Below are 20,643 nucleotides of genomic sequence, written 5' to 3'. Positions count from 1 at the left end.
GCTTAGGGTATCTACTTTCCGAAAAGGGGTCATTTGGGGGGTGTTTGTACTGCTCTGTCATTTTAGCATCTCAAGAAATGTGACAGGCAGTCAGAAAGTAAAAGCTGCATAAATTCCAGTATCTATACTGGAATAGGAGGTGGGGGGGGGGTGATCAGGATGGCATCTATTTATAGCCAGTATGTACTATTGTGAGCTGTGAATGGCCCTAGCTGTACCATGTGATCACTGTGAAATCACAGATCACCACAATAGTACACAATTCATGGCTATGAATGAAAGCTATTCATTGTGTACAAATATCATGTGATAGTGATTGGTCACAGCAATCACATGGTACTGAGCCCAGCCTGGTACAATTATCTGTCATCCGTTGTGTCCCATGGACAAAGTGAATGACAGATTGTGCTGCCATGCGAGGACATCCTCCCGAAACCAGAAAACTCCTGTTTGGCCATCATTTTCAACAGTCCGGGCAGAAAGCAGTTAAAATCTGAATCATGTATTATAGTAGAAATTATTACAAGTATTTGCTGGTTTCTGCATACCTCAGTAAAAACACCAATAAAATAATACTTTTAAGCATTGGACAAATATCACAAACCTTATATACAAGACCGACTTCACAATGCCATGCTGCAGTTTGGCCGCAGAGTGTGTGTGCCTGTGTTTTTTGGGTTTTAACCTGTGGTTTCCCATAGACTCTCTATTAGGTCATGCATTTTTTGTGCATTGTCTGAAACTCCTGCATTCTGCATCTTTTGTGCGCTTTCAGGAAAACATGCCAAAAATGCCCAACTCTAATAGAAATCTATGGGAGTCTGTGGGTTAACCACACGAGAACCACAGCATGGCAGTGCGAAAATGGCCTAATACTTCCTACACCAGTTAGGCAAGCTGAAAAGGATAGAACATGTGCACATGTATCCATTTTACAAGCTTAACAGCGACTTGAAGAAAAGGCAACTCCGGGGGGGAGGGGGGATGGGAGAAAAAAAATATATACCTTTGAGTTCCAGGTCAATTCATTCTGATATAATACTTTATCCTCCTCTGAATCATGCTTGAATTCAGTTTTACTTAATCCACTGGTTGTCCCTGTAGTTTGTACAAATGGGTCCACATCCTTCTGTCTGATTCTACCTCCTCTCGCTCGATAGTCTGCTAGAATTCTAGCAAGGTTTTGACTGTCTCCCAAGTGCTCTGAAATTCTTGTGCTTAACAGCTCATGGGATGGTAGCACTTCAATAACTTTTCCCTGGACATTTCTTTTCATGCCCTGTAAAGTTGACAGTTCACGTAACAGCTGCTTTTTCCTTCTACTCTCCAATTCTTTCATTTCCTTATTAAGTAATGGGGATATGTAAACCTGCTCTGGAAAATAATCTCTTGTAGGACAACGCATTCCCTTCTCTGTTAACAAAAATGGTTCCTTAAATGAAATAATGGGAGAAATACAAAGAATAACATCTTTCAGTTCCTGTTTAAAAGCTATAGAGTGTGCCTTAAGTCTGTCATCTGTGGAAGCAACCTCCTCTGTTACATACATTCCAGAATCATCTTGTAAAGGATCTCTGAAAGCCTGATGTTGATTTTTGGGCTCCTCTAGTCCCTCATCATGAAGTTCAAAATCGTCATCATTTGAAATACCAGGCATGTGACACATCTGAGTGAAGAGCTCAGGCTCAATTGACACAGAAGACAAAAGTGATGAAGAGGACATCATTCTGGATGTGTTTTGATGGATCATGGAAGACGTTTCAAAACTCTTGCTCTCCAGTTCTCCAGTCTCCTCAAAATATGATTGTTCTAGCAATTCAGCATCATCAGCAGACTGGGACTCTGATATTACATGTAATCGCTCTGAGAACCGATCAGATTCCCAATTAATACCACTGCATTCCTCCCCATTAAACAGATCTTTCTGACTTCCATCTCCTTCATGACCTTCAATGAGGGATCGGAAAGAGCTGCTTTTAGGAAGTGTTGGTGGCATAGCAAACTCATCCATAAGGAAGGAAATCTCCAACTGGGAATGGTATGCCGCGTAAACCATAAAGACTATTATATCCTTGACACGTGCCAGCTCATATTCTGAGGCTCCACGTAGTTTAATTGTGCAGCCAAGATGTTGTGAACATCCTTCAAAAAACATCAGGGTTTTGGATTCATCTGCAAACAAGCACATAAAAATGTTATGTAAAACATACTCTATTTCAATAATGTTTTATTAGCGATAAAATTATTTTTCAGGATTAGTCATAAAACTGGGATTATTTTTCAGCAGAGTGCTATTTTGAGTTCATTCTACTGCAATACAGTCATGGCCAAAAATACTGGAACCCCTGCATTTCTGTCAGATAATGCACTACTTTGCCCAGAAAAATTTAGCAATTACAAATGTTTAGGCATTCTCAATGTTTATTTCTTTTGTTTGTATTGGTAGGACACAAAAAAGTGGAGAAACAAAAAGCCAAATCTGACACATACCATGCAAAACCCTGAAAATGGATAGGACAAAATTATTGGCACCCTCAATTGAATATTTGGAATAAATAACAAATCAATCGCTTCCTGTAACAATCAATGAGTTTCTTACAGCTCTAATGGAATTTTGGACCACTCTTTCACCAACTGCTCTAGGTCTCTCAGATTGGAAGGGTTCCTTTTTCCAACTAAATAAACAATGTGTGCTATCAAACTAGTGAATAAGCTAATAAAATAGAGCCGCTGCAATAACACTTAAAAGGTGATCCCAAACTTAAAACATAAAACATAAATAGTGTTGCGCCAACTCATTAGGCATAATAGTCCATAAACAGATTCAAACATAATAGTTCAATCAAAATATGAAATATAAATATACATATAAAGTGCTTGAATGGTGAAGAATCACTACGATGTGCTCCGGATAAATAGTCTATTTGAAAAACACAGTGCTCCACCACCTAAAAATATATATATGAATGGCCGCTCTCCTCCTACCATGAACCCATAAATTAATACAGGTCAACCAAGCTTGGTAATTCCAAAGTGATGCTCTAGATGGCAGCAGAGAGCTGATGACAGGCACCCTTTCAATGACAGTATAAAACGGAACTCCTCTCAGCTTAACTCCATATATAGAAAGAACAGAGGACATCTCCCATAGTGTAATACGGTTTTAATTCAACATCAAATAATTCCAGAGTGTCATCACATGATAGAAGCAGTAATATAGCAATTTGCAGTTCAAGGCTCCCACTCTGTAAAAAGCCAGCAATGACATCACTAGGCTCTGCCCCCACGCGTTACGCCACCAACCACACGGCTTTGTCAGGGAAATGCCCGCCCAGTGACGTTCACACCCTTATATGTATCCATGACTACCGCTCCTGCTCCGTTCCATAAAGCCTGCAACATCTCTGGGATATCACATTTCACATGGAACAAAAACGTATCATAATTCACAAACAAACCTAAATTTATTATATAACAATATTCTTAAAATAAAAACAGCAGATGTAAATTATATACGATTATCAGCCATCATGATGCGGTGGAAGCTGCCAAATGGGGCCTCAAAGAATTCAGTACCCTCCCATGTACTCAGAAAACGTTTAGACGGAGACGAAATTGCACTAGAAAGGACGATCAGGAAAATGATTGGTCAGAGATTTATTGAAAAAAGCTATGATGAATCGTTTATGATAAAATACATTAGGTAGAAGAAATGGGTAGGGATAATTTGATCAAAGGTGTTTCTAAAAAAAAATGGAACAGGTAACTGACTGCTCTATTATTTTGGACTTTGGCTTACAACATAAAAGGGTGGTGAAAATTTTTATGAAGTATTGGCCAATTCTTATGGTGGATAAACATTTATTGAAATATTTACCAACGCAACCAAACTTTGTATATAGGAGAAGCCCCTAGGTTGCGTGACCGCATAGTTAAAAATGTGGTGAATCTCCCTAAGAAAAGTGAGTTTTGCATGGGAAAAATCCTTTACCCGTGAAGAAAGAAAATAATGAATGTACAAGAAATAAAGGGATTAATCGAAAAAGAACTAATTTTAAAGCAACAAGTACAAATAAAGATTTGAGATTTTATTACATGCAAGACAGAAGGGGTAGTTTATGTGTTGGAATGTGGTTGTGAGATACAATACGTTGGACGCACAAAAAGACCTTTATTAAAGAGGATTAGGGAACATGTTCAGAATATCGCTAAAGAGTTCAAAAACCATAGTGTATCAAGACATTTCACTACTGTGCATAATAAAGATCCATAAAGTTTATTATTTTGGGGTATTGATAGGTATCATCTCTACTGGAGGGCCAGTAATAAAGTCTGGGTTCTAAGTCAGCGAAAATCTTTTTGGATATGCAAAATGCAGACGTTTTATCCATCAGGTCATAATGTAGAATTCGATTTAAATTGTTTTATCACTAATTATTAACGTGGGTTTTATCTGTTATTATAGGCCATATATTAATTTTAATATTTTTATTATTTATCAGTATTGATTAGTATGATTAGTGTTAAGTATGCAATGTAATGAATTATAATGAATTTTTTTAGTTGGGTGATGTTATACTTTTTGACCACAAGATGCGGCTGTACAGGATCATAGGATTTCTTAACTTTTTTTCAATCTTTTTAAAAAGTTTTTATTTTAATAATATTGTTGTATAATAAATTTAGGTAGGATTGTTTGTGAATTATGATAAAAAGGTTTTGTTCCATGTGAAATCCAGCAATGTTGCAGGCTATACGGAATGGAGCAGGAGTGGTAGTCATGGATACCTACAACGGTGTGAACATCACTGGTCGGCTTTTTCCTGCCAAAGCCAGGTGGTTGGTGGCATAACGTGTGGGGGTGGAGCCCAGTGTCGTCATTGCCGGCTTCTTATAGAGCGGGAGTTTTGAATAGCAAATCGCTATATTACTGCTTCTATCATGTGAGTGACACTCTGGAATTATTTGATGTCGAATTAAAACCGTATTACACTATGGTAGATGCCCTCTGTTCTTTCTATATGTGGAGTTAAGCTGAGAAGAGTCCCGTTTATATGGTCATTGAAGGGGTGCCTGTCATCAACTCTGCTGCCATCTAGAGCATCGTTTTGGAATTACCAAGCTTGGAGGACCTGTATTAATTTATGGGTCCATGGTAGGAGGTGAGCGGCCATCCATATATATTTTTAGGTGGAGGAACATTGAGTTAAGGTGGAGCACTGTGTTTTTCAAATAGACTATTTATCCGAAGCACATCGTAGTGATTCTTCACCAATCAAGCACCTTATTTGATTTTCATCATTCAAGCACTTTATATGTATATTTATATTTGATTGAACTATCGCGTTTGAATCTGCTTATGTACTATTATGTCTATGTGAGTTAGTGCAACACTATTTATGTATGTTTTATGTTTTAAGTGTGGGATCACCTGTTAAATGTTATTGCAGCGGCTCTATTTTATTAGCTTATTCACTAGTTTGATAGCGCACATTGTTTTTTTTTTATTTATTAGCATACCAAACATGCTGTCTGTTCAGAGAGCTGTGCAGTGATTGTGACTGCTGTGCACATGTCCATGAGTAATGTCATTGCTACCCAACCATTCAAAATAGCCGGAGCCAGAGAACACAAAAGGAACATTGGGTAAAGAGGGAAACCCTGACAGCGGTGACAGTGTGCCACTGGAAGGCTTTTATAAAAGTATACACGTCGATATTGACGTTCACGTTGCAGCCATCATAGTGTTTATTTCAAAAGAAAAAAAAGTTGCATCATTATAGCAGATGGCAGACAGACACTTACTGTTAGGCAAAGGAAACACTTGGATATAAAATTTGTGACAGGTTCCAAGGCGAGGTTTTGTCAACAATTGATCCATGGACATTACCAAGTCACCCTGTGTCATTCGACTAACGCGGTCTAAAACTTGCTAGAGGATATGAAAAATAAAAATAAAAACTTGAGTAACAACAGACATCAATAACATATTTTAGGCTTGTTTTCTTTCAGTAACCATTTTTTTTTATTTACTTCCAGAAACCACATAGGGGGAATACGTTTGTTATATTTTTGGTTTTACTGCATTTTACTGCCAAATGCATAGGATATCATGAGACCAATAAAAAGGCAGTGGAAAATAATGAAAATATATGTCTATATTCTCAAGAACAACGTAATCTAAATTACAGTAAAACAGCAAGGTAGTCAAACTGGTATTATGCCCAAAACCAAAAATGGAATATATTGCAGCTTCCCAATCCTTAGGTGTAGTAGCTGCATCATTTATTTTAGACTTTTTCTCCTCCGTTTTACCTGGTGTTCTGGCCAGTAACACACCTCCTGTATTAAGAGTGCCTTCACTCTAGATAAGGAAGCATAGGGAGCACCTTTGGGTTGAAGCATTGTAGCACTAGTAGCTAAAAAAGCATTTTTTTCTCTTTTGGGTTAAAGTTTTTACATGAATGATTAAAAGCCGATCATTGTAAGCACCTGCCAGTGGTAAATGATTTGTGGCAACACTAAATGCTACATTTGCAGAGGGGGGGTTGTTCTGTTAAAAAAGACTTACTGGCCAGATTCTTAGGTGAAAATATAGGAAAGGCTAAAAAAAAATAAAAAAATAATTCAGCCACCACATCGAAGAATTGATAAGCTGCAATAAAATGTTTGTTCTTGGGTTTAATACGGCTTTAATTTAAAATAAACAGTAATACAGAACAAAATACAGAAGTTTTAAAAGGATAAGTTTAGGATTAGGCAAAAACAGCCCCAACTTCAATCCCCAACCCCCTAACACACCATGTACATTGGGCCTGCTTGCTGATGTGTTTTATGTCGCCATGCTTTGTGATGCATTTCTACAGATATTAAAGGAAAATGACCTAAAAATATCTATCTATCCATCCATCCATCCATCCATCTCTTACCAGATATACAACATGCATTATAAAGGAGAGCAAAGGAATAAATTTGAAATGCAGGTTTCCAGCTGGATAATGATTGTTATATTTAGGCTAAATTTTGTATAAAAAAAAACAAAAAAAAAACAAAAAAAAAAACTAAGACACACACCAAACTCCATACTAGCAACCGAAAATGTACAAAAGAAATAAAATACTAAAATTCTAAACATCACACACAGCTGTACAATTAGCCAAGTATATGTGAACCCTCACAATTTAAAAAAGAAATTATATTTTAAACACCTTTTTTCCCTCCCTTTTATACAAGGGATAATATACCCACTGTTCTCAGCTGTATAGGGATCTTAGGGAGCTAAGGGAGGAGAAGCGGCAGCACGCTGATCCTCCCAGTGATTGGCTGTACAAGGGTGTGAGCGAGCAGAAGTCTGACCATTGAAGGAGAGCAAGCTCAGCTAGAAAATCCACCATGATGTGCTCTCTCCTGCCTAGTGTGGTCAGTTTTTACAGGAAAGCAGAGGGACTGGCATGAACACCAGGTATTTCAAGCAAAGGAAGCAATACAAAGAACAGAATACTTTTCATACATGTACATGGTACAGCAGGTATATATCAGGAGTGTGAAAAGTTGGGTTTACAAATTCTTTCAGTGTTAATTTTTTTAAGATTTGAATGTAGAGAGTTCATGATTTTTTTTCTTAACGTATTGCTCAACAAGATTCTTTTCATACAATTTTGCCACTTATCCTTTTTCTATATGAGCTCCCTTCTCTAAATTCACCTTCCAAAACCTGCAGGTGTGGCCAGGGATCCTGGGGAGATTGTTCCAATTGAAGCATGGACTGAATGTGGGGCTGGACAGTGTCTCCCAGAGCAGGTAGTGCCCTATAGCTTCTAATGTATGGTGTGTACATATGCAAATTGTTTATTAGCACAGGTTGTACATTTTCTATATAATTTTAATAGGTCTGCATTGATTAATTTTCTTTGTACAACATTTTTACCCTATTATACATGTAAAGTGAATTGATAGTAATAAGAAGCTAATGTCATTCTCTGAAATTCTACATTTTTCGATTATAAAAAAAGTAAAAAACTTTTGTTAAAGCCACACTAACCTATGGGCACAAGACATTAAGCCCAGAGAATAAGGAAAAAAATTAGACTTATTAGAATTTTTTAAATAAAAGTCATACTCATTGCTTCAGTAGCACATTAAGACCAGAAGACAATACAGACTTATGAACAAACGTTGGCTTGCCCCTGCTTTACATACCGGTTTCACATTAATGACCAAGGTTATGCCATGTTCCAAGAGCATATCTTGTGCTATTCTAGACACAGTCTTCTCCACCAGAACCAGAGTTGGTCGAACATCAACAATTCTCTGGACATAATTCTTCAAAAATTCCCTTTCCTAGAGATCAAAGAAAAAAGTATTTAACTAGGCATGAACAAAACAGAAAAAAACACAAATAGGTTTGGTGCAGTCAACTGGGAAAATGTCAAAGTAGAGGATGAAAAAGACTCAATTATACTGCATCTAACAAAAAGAAAAAAAATACACAAAAACCACCAATTGCCTCTAAAGCTGTGGAGCCACCCACCATTACACATTGTGTGGTGAACAAAACACTGTCATTCCTTAAAATAATGATCCCTTGTCTAGTACTTGATCTATCAAATTTCAGTAAAAAGTTCTGGCTAGTTAATCTAGTTAGAGATGCTTTCAATACTTGATGTATAGGCTCTCAAAGTATATATGGTGAGACAGTATAACCATTAAGGTTATGGTGACAGGGGACTAAAGGCTTCAAAAAGCCCTCCAACCAAATTGTTGCATAAAATATTCTAAAAAGAATTCATTTCAGGACTGCAGACAGAGCTGAGAGGCTGAGCCAGCTGCAGGTCTAGGCATCTGGGTGGATCCTGACATTAAAGTTGGGATCTTTCTAGAGTTTGGACTGGGTGAGTGATGTAAACCGTCAGAGGGCTTTAGCCCACTGTTGACTGAATACGAGTCACATGACTGCAGAACGAAGTGCACTCCTCTGATCCCCATGAGAAGTAGTGCCAAAAGAGCTTTGGCCCTACTTTTCCTTTAAAATGGTCGCTCCCCCCTCCTAACAACTAATCTGACTAGCCTATGTAAGATATACATATTCTTACTTCCAGGCCACTTTGGCTGCAGGTGAGAGGAGGAAATGCTGACAACAGATGGGCTATAGGAGCCAATGGGTGACGTCACTGAATCAAGGCATTGCTGAGTGTTCTCTCCTCTCCCCTGCACCCAATGTTGGCTGATACAGGAGAGATCGAGTAAGCAAACCGGAAAAAAGGCAAGTATACAGATCCTTCTTAGGCAAGTTAGTATAGGTATAGGGAAGGGGGAGGGAGAGAGAGGGAAGGGGGAGAGAGGGGGGGGGAGAGAGGGGGGGGGAGAGGGGGGGAGAGAGGGAGGGGGGAGGGAGGAGGGGAGAGAGGGAGGGAGGGAGGAGGGGAGAGAGGGAGGGAGGGAGGAGGGGAGAGAGGGAGGGGGGGAGAGAGAGGGAGGGGGGGAGAGAGAGGGAGGGGGGGAGAGAGAGGGAGGGGGGGGGAGAGGGGGGAGGGGGGAGGGGGGAGAGAGAGGGAGGGGGGGAGAGAGGGGGGAGAGAGGGAGGGGGGGGAGAGAGGGAGGGAGGGGGAGAGAGGGAGGGGAGAGAGAGAGGGAGGGGAGAGAGAGAGGGAGGGGGGAGGGAGAGGGAGGGGGGAGGGAGAGGGAGGGGGGAGGGAGGGGGAGAGAGAGGGAGGGAGGGGGGAGGGAGAGAGAGAGAGGGAGTGGGAGAGAGAGGGAGTGGGAGAGAGAGGGAGGGGGGAGGGAGAGGGGGAGGGGAGAGAGAGGGGAGAGAGAGGGGGAGGGGGAGAGAGAGGGGAGAGAGAGGGGGAGGGGGAGAGAGAGGGGAGAGAGAGGGGGAGGGAGGGGAGGGGAGAGAGAGGGGGAGAGAGGGGGAGGGAGGGGAGGGAGAGAGAGGGGGAGGGAGGGGAGGGAGAGAGAGGGGGAGGGAGGGGAGGGAGAGAGAGGGGGAGGGAGGGGAGGGAGAGAGAGGGGGAGGGAGGGGAGGGAGAGAGAGGGGGAGGGAGGGGAGGGAGAGAGAGGGGGAGGGAGGGGAGGGAGAGAGAGGGGGAGGGAGGGGAGGGAGAGAGAGGGGGAGGGAGAGAGGGGGAGGGAGGGGAGGGAGAGAGGGGGGGGGAGGGAGAGAGGGGGAGGGAGGGAGAGGGGGGGGGAGGGAGAGAGAGGGGGAGGGAGGGGAGGGAGCGAGAGGGGAGGGCGAGGAGGGAGCGAGAGGGGAGGGCGAGGAGGGAGCGAGAGGGGAGGGCGAGGAGGGAGCGAGAGGGGAGGGCGAGGAGGGAGCAAGAGGGGGGCGAGGAGGGAGCAAGAGGGGAGCAAGGGGGGGGGCGAGGGGGGGGGCGAGGGGGGGAGCAAGGGGGGGGGGGCGAGGGGGGGACCGAGGGGGGGGGGACCGAGGGGGGGGGGACCGAGGGGGGGGGGGACCGAGGGGGGGGGCGAGGGGGGGGGGACCGAGGGGGGGGGGCGAGGGGGGGGCGAGGGGGGGACCGGGGGGGGGGGGGGGGGGGGGCGAGGGGGGGGCGAGGGGGGGACCGGGGGGGGGGGCGAGGGGGGGACCGAGGGGGGGAGCGAGGGGGGAGCGAGGGGGGGAGCAAGAGGGGGGGGCGAGGGGGGAGCAAGAGGGGGGGGCGAGGGGGGGGGCGAGGGGGGAGCAAGAGGGGGGGGCGAGGGGGGGGGCGAGGGGGGAGCAAGAGGGGGGGGCGAGGGGGGAGCAAGAGGGGGGGGCGAGGGGGGAGCAAGAGGGGGGGGCGAGGGGGAGCAAGAGGGGGGGGCGAGGGGGAGCGAGAGGGGGGGGCGAGGGGGAGCGAGAGGGGGGGGGCGAGGGGGAGCGAGAGGGGGGGGGCGAGGGGGAGCGAGAGGGGGGGGGCGAGGGGGGAGCGAGAGGGGGGGGCGAGGGGGGAGCGAGAGGGGGGGGGCGAGGGGGGAGCGAGAGGGGGGGGGGCGAGGGGGGGGCGAGGGGGGGGCGAGGGGGGAGCGAGAGGGGGGGGGCGAGGGGGGAGCGAGAGGGGGGGGGGCGAGAGGGGGGGAGCGAGAGGGGGGGAGCGAGAGGGGGGGAGCGAGAGGGGGGAGAGGGGGGGAGCGAGAGGGGGGGAGCGAGAGGGGGGGAGCGAGAGGGGGGAGAGGGGGGGAGCGAGAGGGGGGAGAGGGGGGGAGCGAGAGGGGGGAGGGAGCGAGGGGAAGGGAGAGGGGGAGAGATTTTACAGCTTGCGAAGAGTGTTTTTGACATGTGCACCAGAATGTTTTTATGTGCTAAATACTATAAAGGAGGTTTTAAATTCTCATGGTTGTAAACCTCAGACATGTAATGTGAGCAAAGCACATCCTTCAATACTGTGCATTTGTCCCTATCCAATGCTCCAAGTGAGAGAAATCCTCTCCTGTCTCATTCTGAAGTAAAAGTAATTTCTGACAATTTCCTGACACCAAGAGATAAAAATGTGACAGGGAAGGGAGCTCCAGCATACAGCCTGTGCTTCATAACCTTACAGTGCCTTGAAAAAAGTATTCATACTCCTTGAAATGTTGCACATTTTGTAATATTCCAACTGAAAACATAAAAAAATGTTATTGGGAATTTATGTGATAGACCAACACAAAGTGGCATATAACTGAAGTGGAAGGAAAATGATACATGGTTTTCAAAGTTTTTACAAATAAATATCTGAAAAGTGTGGCGTGCATTTGCATTCAGCCCCCCTGAGTCAATACTTTGTAGAACCACCTTTCGCAGTAAATACAGCTGCAAATCTATTTGGGTATGTCTCTACCAGCTTTGCATATCTAGAGAGTGAACAGTTTGCCCATTTTTCTTTGCAAAATAGCTCAAGCTCTGTCAGATTGGATGGTCTGAACAGCAATTTTCAAGTCTTGCCGCAGATCCTCAGTTGGATTTAGGTCTGGACTTTGCCAGGGCCATTCTAAACACGACTATGCTTTGATCTAAACCATACCTTTGTAGCTCTGGCTGTATGTTTAGGGTCGTTGTCCTGCTGGAAGGTGAACCTCAAGTCTTTAGCACATTAACAGGTTTTTTTCTAAGATTGTCCTGTATTTGGCTTCATCCATATTCCCATTAACTCTGACCAGCTTCCGTTCCTGCTGAAGAAAAGCAACATGATGCTGCCACCTCCATGTTCCGCGGTGGGGATGGTGTGTTCAGGCTGATGTGCAGTATTAGTTTTCTGCCACACAATGGTTTACTTTTAGGCCAAAAAGTTCAGTTTTGGTCTCATATTTGACCAGAGCACCTGCAGCTACTCCAGAGTTACCATGGGCCTCTTGACTGCTTCTCTAAATGATGCTTTTCTTGCTCAGCCTGTAAATTTAGGTGGACACCCATGTCTTGGTAGGTTTGCATGTGTGCCACACTCTTTCCATTTTCGGATGATGGATTGAACAGTGCTCCATGAGATGTTCAAAGCTTGGAATTTTTTCTTCTTTATAACCTAACCCTGCTTTACACTTCTGCACAACTTTATCCTTGACCTGTCTGGTGTGTTCCTTGGCCTTCAAGATGTTGTTTGTTCACCAATTTTCTCTAACAAATCTATGAGGGCTTCACAGAACAGCTGTATTTATACGGAGATTAAAAATTACACACAGGCGGAATCTATTTAGTAATTAGGTGACGTCTGAAGGCAATTTGTTCCACTAGATTTTAATTAGTGGTATCAGAGTAAAGAGGGCTGAATACAAATGCATGCCACACTTTTTAGATACTTGTAAAAAAATTTTAAAACAATTTTTAATTTCCCTTCCACTTCACAATTATGTGCCACTTTTGTTGGTCTATCACATAAAATCCTAATAAAATACATTTACGTTTTTGGTTGTAAAATAAAAACAAATTTCAAAGGGTATAAATACTTTTTCAAGGCACTGTAGCTCTACATGATCTCCATAAACTGTGAGAGGGTGTGGACATGCACTTTGAGACTTCAGATCCCCACCCCCCTGCTTTTCAGAACTTAAAGATCCTGTGTAAATTCTGAACTCTGAATGGCTGTAGAGGACAGATGGCTGCTAAAAAATGGGTACAACCTATGTAGGAGGATTTATTTCATCACCTGAGGCCAGTCACTTCACTGGGTGTAAGTTAGAGTTTTCAACCACTTTAAAAAAGGATTGATTTTTTTCTATTTAAATACAGGTATATAGGTATAGATGTTAAAAGCGCCTTCACCAGGTACTAAAACAAAGTGAATCTACCAAAACAAACCAAAAAAACTTGGCTGCTGCCCCTTTAAGTGTGTACCACGCTTTAAATATGTGCAAAGATATAATAGTAAGCACTGGACACATGTACAATACCACCTAGTGTTACAAGTTAAAGAGCAATAGCGTATTAAATAATAAACAGTGATTTTAAAACAGAAAATCCAATAGAAGTGAGTCAATGGCCAAATGTATGGCAACATCACCTAGTAATACAATTGTAGTACAAGGATATATTTTGTAAAAGGTGATAATGAAAAGTCAAAAAAAAAAAAAAAAAAAGTGTCAGTCCCCAAACACCATTTGCCAGTAAAAAGTGAAGTGCTCAGTTCTTCTACTTTCAACCATATTCCACCAATATGTATGGTAAATAATGCACTCACCAGAACACATCAGCTAACAGAATAGCCAACAAGCATGTGAGATCAAATGTTCTATGAATAAGTTGGGCTGGCACATACTGTGTTCTCATTACCGAGCTAAGGAAAGGGAGGAGAGAGAAGCTTGTTTCCTGGCCCAGCCCCCAGAGGAAGATTAGTTCTGAGAATGGAGGAGATGGTTTAATGCTGCCTAAAGTGGACGGGTCCTAAAGAGAACATAGAATGCGACAGCCCACCAAATTTATACAACATTTGATCTTACATGCTTGTTGGCTACTCTGTAAGCTGATGTCTTCTGGTGAGTGCATTATTTGACCACACACATTGGTGGAACACTGCTGAAAATTAGAATTGAGCACTTCACATTTTACTGGCAAATGGTGTTTGGGAACTCTGACACTCTTCGTTTGGACTTTTCATTAAAACCACCTTTATAAAATATATCATTGTACTACAATTGTATTACTAGGTAATATTAACACACATTTGGCCAGTGACTTACTTCTATTGGATTTTCTGTTAAAATCACTTTTATTTAATACGCTATTGTGCTTTAATTTGTAACACTAGGTGGTATTGTTGTACATGTGGCCAGTGCTTACTTTTATTTCTTTGCACTTACAGTTAAGTTAATGTAAGAATTTTTTAGGGGACCGTGGAGTTCATAAGATAGGATTTTGTAGAATATGTATAAATGTAATTAATGCCTAAAACGCCAGACCTATAGGAGGTGTGAACAACCATAGGAACAATATTTACAAACTTGGACTAATACTAGTAACATCATCTGTACATCACCAGCAATAAAAGTGTTGTTTAATATCGGGCATGCAAAAAAAAAATAAAGAAAAGAAAAAACACATTATAATAATTGTGTGACACATTATCTGTGGTTTACATCCAAAGGTTATTCCATTATTGTTGACTAACCTGAAGGACAATTGGGTCAATACAGGTAAATTTAGTCTCTTCTCTATATAAATACTCAATGGAGCATTTCAGAAGTAAAATTTTAGGGCTTTTAATACAGGCATTCATCTGTAACAAAAACAAAACAAACAGTCAGCACTGATTAACTACTAGCACAGTAATATTTTACCAACAAAAAATCTAATTACCTTTTTATGTGCAATATTTTTTGTGCAAACAAATCCATTTACCACCATGGAATCAGACTTCTTTCCCCCTGGAATCTACAAGCAAACAATATACATAGCAGTATATCACAAATAATTTAAAATTAGCAATATCATTTGAAATTGGATGTATATTCAGCTTGACAGTACAACACAATAAAATGCATGGGTGTTATGTAATCTGTGGAGGAGTAGAAAGTTTACTAAATTATGCACACATACAAAGAAAAATCTGTCTCTAAGGCTGGTGTTCATTTTCCCACTTATTTTTTTCTAAATTAAAACTCACATTTTATTCTCACTATGGATTACCACAGTCTGTGAAGTGTCAATAAGAATAATAAATGCTTTCTCCCCCTCATGAAAAGCAGATTTCTAGTCAAAAACAAGATAAAAATAGTCCATTAAAAGATAAAACAAAACCAGATTCTTTTTCTGCAATATTTAGCTTCAATCCAGATCCTCTGCCTCTTGATGTCCTCAGTCTAATGGCTAGTTTTATTCAACCCACTGCCTCTAAGCCTAGGTTGCCATGTGCCTGCCACAGCCTGTCACTGGACAATGAAAAGGAGAAGTACAATGGTGACCTTGACATTATTCCATTCACATAGCATTACTTAACCTCCCTGGAGGTATTCCCGAATGTAGCTCAGGGTAAAGTTTCAGCACCACAAACGGTAACCCCGAGCTACACTCGGGAATACCCTGCAGCGTTGCTCTGGAATCCCTTCTGCACTTACCCTGTCCTTCGCTCCTGCGATGTCCGTCCGTCCTGCTGCGTCCCCGGCCATCTCCTCCAGCCGATGCCGGCATCTGTCTTCAGGGTTCCGTTCCCTGCGGCGTTGGGACGTAACCGCCGGGAAATTTAAAAAATTGACACTCACTCAATACACTCAAATCACATAGTAAAACACTATTGTATCAAACCATTTCACATACATTTTGTCCCTAGTGCTTTGTCCTGTGCCCTGCCTGCATTTTTACTGTTTTCGGCCTGTAAACTGTGAAAAGTCCATGGCATCCAAAAAGCTTCCCTTTAGGTCAAAAGCGGTTTTAGACCAGCTAGAGAACATCGATAGTAAATTAGGACCACTTGCAGAATTGAGTGATAATGATTGGGGGAATGGGGAAATTCATCATCAAACCCTGAAAACGATTTTGCGACTAAGCTCACTGATGTGCGAACTTTGCGCTCTATTTCAAATTTCAGTGTTTTGGTTTGATTAAATTATTGAATTAAATTTATATTATTTTTTGATTTATTAAATTATAATTAATGATTTCGGGTTTGAAATTTTAACATACCCGGGATGTTTACTAGACTCTTGTTCGGACAGATGTCAGTGAGTTATTCCTAAGAATTACAGGCCTACAATAAAAAAACAACATATTTCCATGCAAAAAAATGTACTGCTTTGAGCACAGAAATACTGACATAATCATACCGCTAGGGAGGCTACAGAAATGTTGAATAGGGGACTGGACAGTTAGTTTAGGCAAGCCATTGATTAACAAATCTTGTTTACAATTTGCACTCACAAAAAAAAAGATATTTTTCCTAACAAATTAATTCAAGACCATGTTGCAAAAATGAATACACCCCAATGAAGGTCTCAGGAGCAAACCTAAATTTTAGACAAAATCCTAATTAACAAGAATTCAACTACAGGGGAGTCTAATTATTCAGTAAACAGGTATAGTGTCCCCATAAACGCATTAGCGGGATCAGCCCTGGCACCTGCGTTTAGCTCCTTCCCCCCCAGGAAGTGTAGGGTCAAGTACGTAACTGTCACTTGATACATTGCACACAACCGCAGTGTTCGCATTATCAGGCTTGATCTCTGCTAGCACTTGCAGGTACTTTTTTTTGTAGCGGTTGAAGCAGTCCCTGAAAGCCAGGTGCTCTTTTTACCTAATGAGTTGCACTAAGTACCTAAAAATTTAGAGGCCAAAATGTCCAAAGAAGGGTATTCTAGTGAAGAGGCCTACAGGATTCTGAGCAAGTTAGATGAGAGCGAAGGGGAAGCCTCACTGACAGAATCTGACTCAGAATACAAACCTGTAAACAGCAGCACCTTGACAGATAGCTCAGAAAATGGAGAAGAGGTCCCTGCTTAGGTCAGGCTTACCCGACCCCATTCCCAGGTTGCTGAGATGTTACAATTGCATGGTGACTCATATGCAGCAGACTGCCAGTACTAGTGCCGCTCAACCTTTTGGTGAACAGGCGAGCACCAGTGACCTAGTATATCCTGGTCTTCTACATACCAGCTCTGCAGTATCACTTGGTGACATGGCAAGTACCATAAGTGCAGTACAAAGTGCTGGTGCGGTGACTAGCACAAGTAGTGTCCTGCAGCCACCAAGAATTCGCACACAGGCCCGTAGAGCCCCTAGTGTCCTTCTGGATGGGTTTGCAAATCCTGACTAGCAACCCACAAATTCTGCAGCACCCGTACTTCCCCCATACCCTGACCAACCTGGATTTCAGGTGAAAACAGCAAATTAACTATTCACCTTGATTTTTTGGAGAGGTTTTTCACAGAAGCTCAGTATGCATGGATTGTGGATCAAAGCAATTTATATGCACAACAGTTTATAGCCGCCAACCAAATTACATACCTTGCCAGCCCATTTGCATGGAAACCTATTACAGTTTCCGAATTTAAAGTTTTTTTGGGTCTTATATTCTAACGGTGGGCATACCACACACTTTCTGGCAGAGATTTCTTCTCTTTATTTTTTATTCAGCACACAGGCTGCATAAAAAAAAAAGAAATTTGAAAAAAAGTCGCTGCGCGAATACAGAGTGACAGCACCCACCATTTTTTTCACTAGGGTTTCTGCTTCAAAAAATATATAATATTTGGGGGGTAAGTAATTTCCTAGCAAATAAATACTGATTTTTCCATGTGAACAAAAAGTGTCAGAGAAGGCTTAGGCTTCAGGTGGTTCGAAGAATGAGTGATGTGTGGCATAAACTTCTAATCCTGGGTACCCCAAACTATTTGTTGAGAGGCATGTTGAGTCAATAAAAGAATTTATCTTTTTACCACAAGTCTTTGGAAAAATGACATTTTTTTTTTCTGTCACTTAAATTATTTATTGCTCACACATGCCATAGGTATATGTGTAAGTACTCCAAAATACATTCTGCTACTTCTCCCGAGTATGGCGATATCACGCGAGACTTTTTGGCAGTCTAGCCATGTACAGGAACCCAAAATCCAATAAGCAACTTCAGGCTTTTAAAGAGCTTTATTTCCTCATTACACTTCCTGCCTACCTATCAGTTTCAGAAGCCCTGAAATGCCAGGATAGCACCACACAACCCCCAAATGACCCCTTTTTGGAAAGTAGACAACCCAAGGAATTTGAGAAGAAGCATGTCGAGTATTTTTCAGATTTCGTTTGTTTTTTATATTTCTTCATTTTCCAAAAACTTATGGCAACAAACATTGCCGCTCTTTTTCAAAACCTTATGAGAAAAAAATTAGATCTGCAAAATACTCACCATGCCTCTTTAAATTCCTTGGTGTGTCTACTTTCCAAAAAAGGGGTCATTTGGGGGGGGGGGGGGGAGTTTGTACTGTCCTGGTATTGTAGCACCTCAAGAAATGTAACAGCTATGTAAATTCCAGTATCTAAACCATAGATTGTAGACGCTATAACTTTCATACAAACCAATATGCAGTTATTGGGATTTTTGTTTACCAAAGACATGTAACAAAATACATTTTGGCATAAATTTATAATGAAGTTTGAGTTTATTGGATATTTATGAGTATTTTATATACCGTATGTAAACACTAACTTTTTTGATGTGAACATATTGGCGGATGTCCATGTCATCATCATTCTTGACATCAGGTCGGACAGTCTGAACCACTTGGCAAACTAGTGGCACTATGATGTCACGCCACGAAAGAGATAGTGATTCATTATATAGAAGCTGCTGCAGTAGGGACATCATGTGACTGTGATTGGCAGACCTGTGGAATATGAAAACTTCTTTTACTAGTTACATCACACTTCAGTTCCTAGCTAGGACTGGTACTACCAGGCTTAAGAAGTTGCTGCACCTTTGAGACATGGGACACACACACGCTGACCCAAGTGCAGGAAACAAATGCACTATAATCTTCCATAGGCACAGTAAATCCAAGTTCACTGCGATGGCTACAGGCACAGTGAGAGGCTTATGAGTTGAACACTCATTTATACTTCAATATTTTTATTGAAAAATTGGTATACAGTGGTATACACAGAAATAGAAACAATTTCCACCTACATGGTGAAATGGAGTGCATCAACATATTCATAGAACATATAAGCACATGAAAAAAAAAATATTAGTCAATGACAATATATACAGAGAACACCATCTCCACCAGGTAACAAACATTCCATCAATCACTGAACATAGGTATTGCCATATAAATGTACCAAAAGTATAAAAACCAATTCAGGGGAAAAAAAAAGGATTAAGAATAAAGAAAACAGAAAAAAAGATCTAGGATAAGACAGAAAAAACAGGGGAGAGGAGGAGAGAGAGGAAAGAAGAAAAGAAAAACCCGGGGGGGGGGGGGGAGAGGAGGAGAGAGAGGAAAGAAGAAAAGAAAAACCCGGAGGGGAGAGAGAGAGGGTCAGCTGCAGTACTATTAAATAATAGAGATATATCTGATCCATGGTTCCCACGTCACCTCAAATCTAGAAACATCATTATTGACAATGCTTGTAAGTTTATCATTTACCATTATCCAATTAAGTTTTTGTTTAACCCGTCTAGCGGGATCAGTGATAGTCTCCAACTTCTAGCTATGGTACTGCGTGCCGCCAGTAAGTGGTAAAGAATTAATTTAGTCGATTTTTTGGGAACGTCAGCAGATAGCAAATGAACACTCATTTAAAACGAAATCTTTTATTAGAGAAAAGTAGGCTGCCGATGTTAACACCTTCTAAAAGTACTATTTGCCTGGCTCTCAAGTGTACCCTCCACCTCCAGTAGTTGCTGTGATACTAGTACATATGCAGCACATGAAACAAGGAGGTCAAAACTTTTTATGTCAATACCCATGGCTGGGTCAGTGATCCAGAAACAAAACAGCCCTGAGAAAAGTAACGTACAAAAATATATAATACGCACTTAGGTCTTAGAAACCAGCAAGTAGCAAAGCAGCCTACACTATATCCTGATACAAGATATAAAAATATTAAAATGCAAAGTATAGCACTATAAAAACAAATGTACAATAATTCATATGAGCCTCAGAACCATCTGTGCGCGTGGTGACTTGTGTCCTGGCTCTGCCAAATGCATTTCATCGTATTTGACCTGAGCCCCTGATGACGTCACGTAGGATAAAATTCCTTGAGCAAAACCATGACGTACATCAACAAGCATGCCGACCAGCCAGTGGCCATCTTGGATTCTGGGACATCACTGATTTCTACTGTAGTACAGAACTGTAGATGTCCTTACATATGTGAGTAGAAGAGTTTTCGTTCATAAAGCTTTTACAAATGGATTTATACTAAGGGGAGGGTTTCCCTTGTTTCATTGGGTTATATGTAATATTAATCTTTTAGATGTGTGGATGTGACAGGAAGGTTTTTGCATTGTAAAGCCCACTGCTCTCTGTGCTATGCAGATGTGAGGAAGCTGGAGGAGTTTTGAGTTGTACTGTATCCTGGCAGAGGTTTTAACTGCTGCAGCCTTTATGACCACTCTGTGTACGCAAGGCTTACCATTAAGTTATGACCCTCAATACTCAGAGTGGGATGTGCAGCACACTGTCAACATTTGTTTTCACTAGCACCAGCAGGGAGAGCAATTACGAGATTTTTTTTTTTATTGGCAGTGCTTTGTAAAGTCTCTGTAT

The 20,643-nt window shown here is 41.9% G+C and overlaps 1 protein-coding gene across 1 annotated transcript in view; it reads right to left on the bottom strand.

The window, feature by feature from the left end:
• Positions 1 to 20,643, bottom strand: part of PIKFYVE (phosphoinositide kinase, FYVE-type zinc finger containing) — a 249,768-nt gene that overhangs the window by 159,751 nt on the left and 69,374 nt on the right. Inside the window, exons 15-20 of the mRNA XM_089671594.1 lie at positions 18,576 to 18,753; positions 14,744 to 14,818; positions 14,556 to 14,663; positions 8,200 to 8,340; positions 5,806 to 5,932; positions 1,007 to 2,172 (exon numbers count right to left, since the gene is read on the bottom strand). Coding sequence (XP_089527720.1) covers positions 1,007 to 2,172; positions 5,806 to 5,932; positions 8,200 to 8,340; positions 14,556 to 14,663; positions 14,744 to 14,818; positions 18,576 to 18,753 — 1,795 coding nt within the window. The remainder of the gene's footprint in view (positions 1 to 1,006; positions 2,173 to 5,805; positions 5,933 to 8,199; positions 8,341 to 14,555; positions 14,664 to 14,743; positions 14,819 to 18,575; positions 18,754 to 20,643) is intronic.

The sequence above is a fragment of the Staurois parvus genome, unplaced genomic scaffold, assembly GCF_062004578.1.
Source record: "Staurois parvus isolate SC_StPar_1 unplaced genomic scaffold, SC_StPar_1.0 ptg000011l, whole genome shotgun sequence".
In the NCBI taxonomy this organism is placed as follows: domain Eukaryota; kingdom Metazoa; phylum Chordata; class Amphibia; order Anura; family Ranidae; genus Staurois; species Staurois parvus.
The sequence above is the reverse complement of the archived record's forward strand: the minus strand, read 5'-3'. Positions and strand labels throughout refer to the sequence as shown.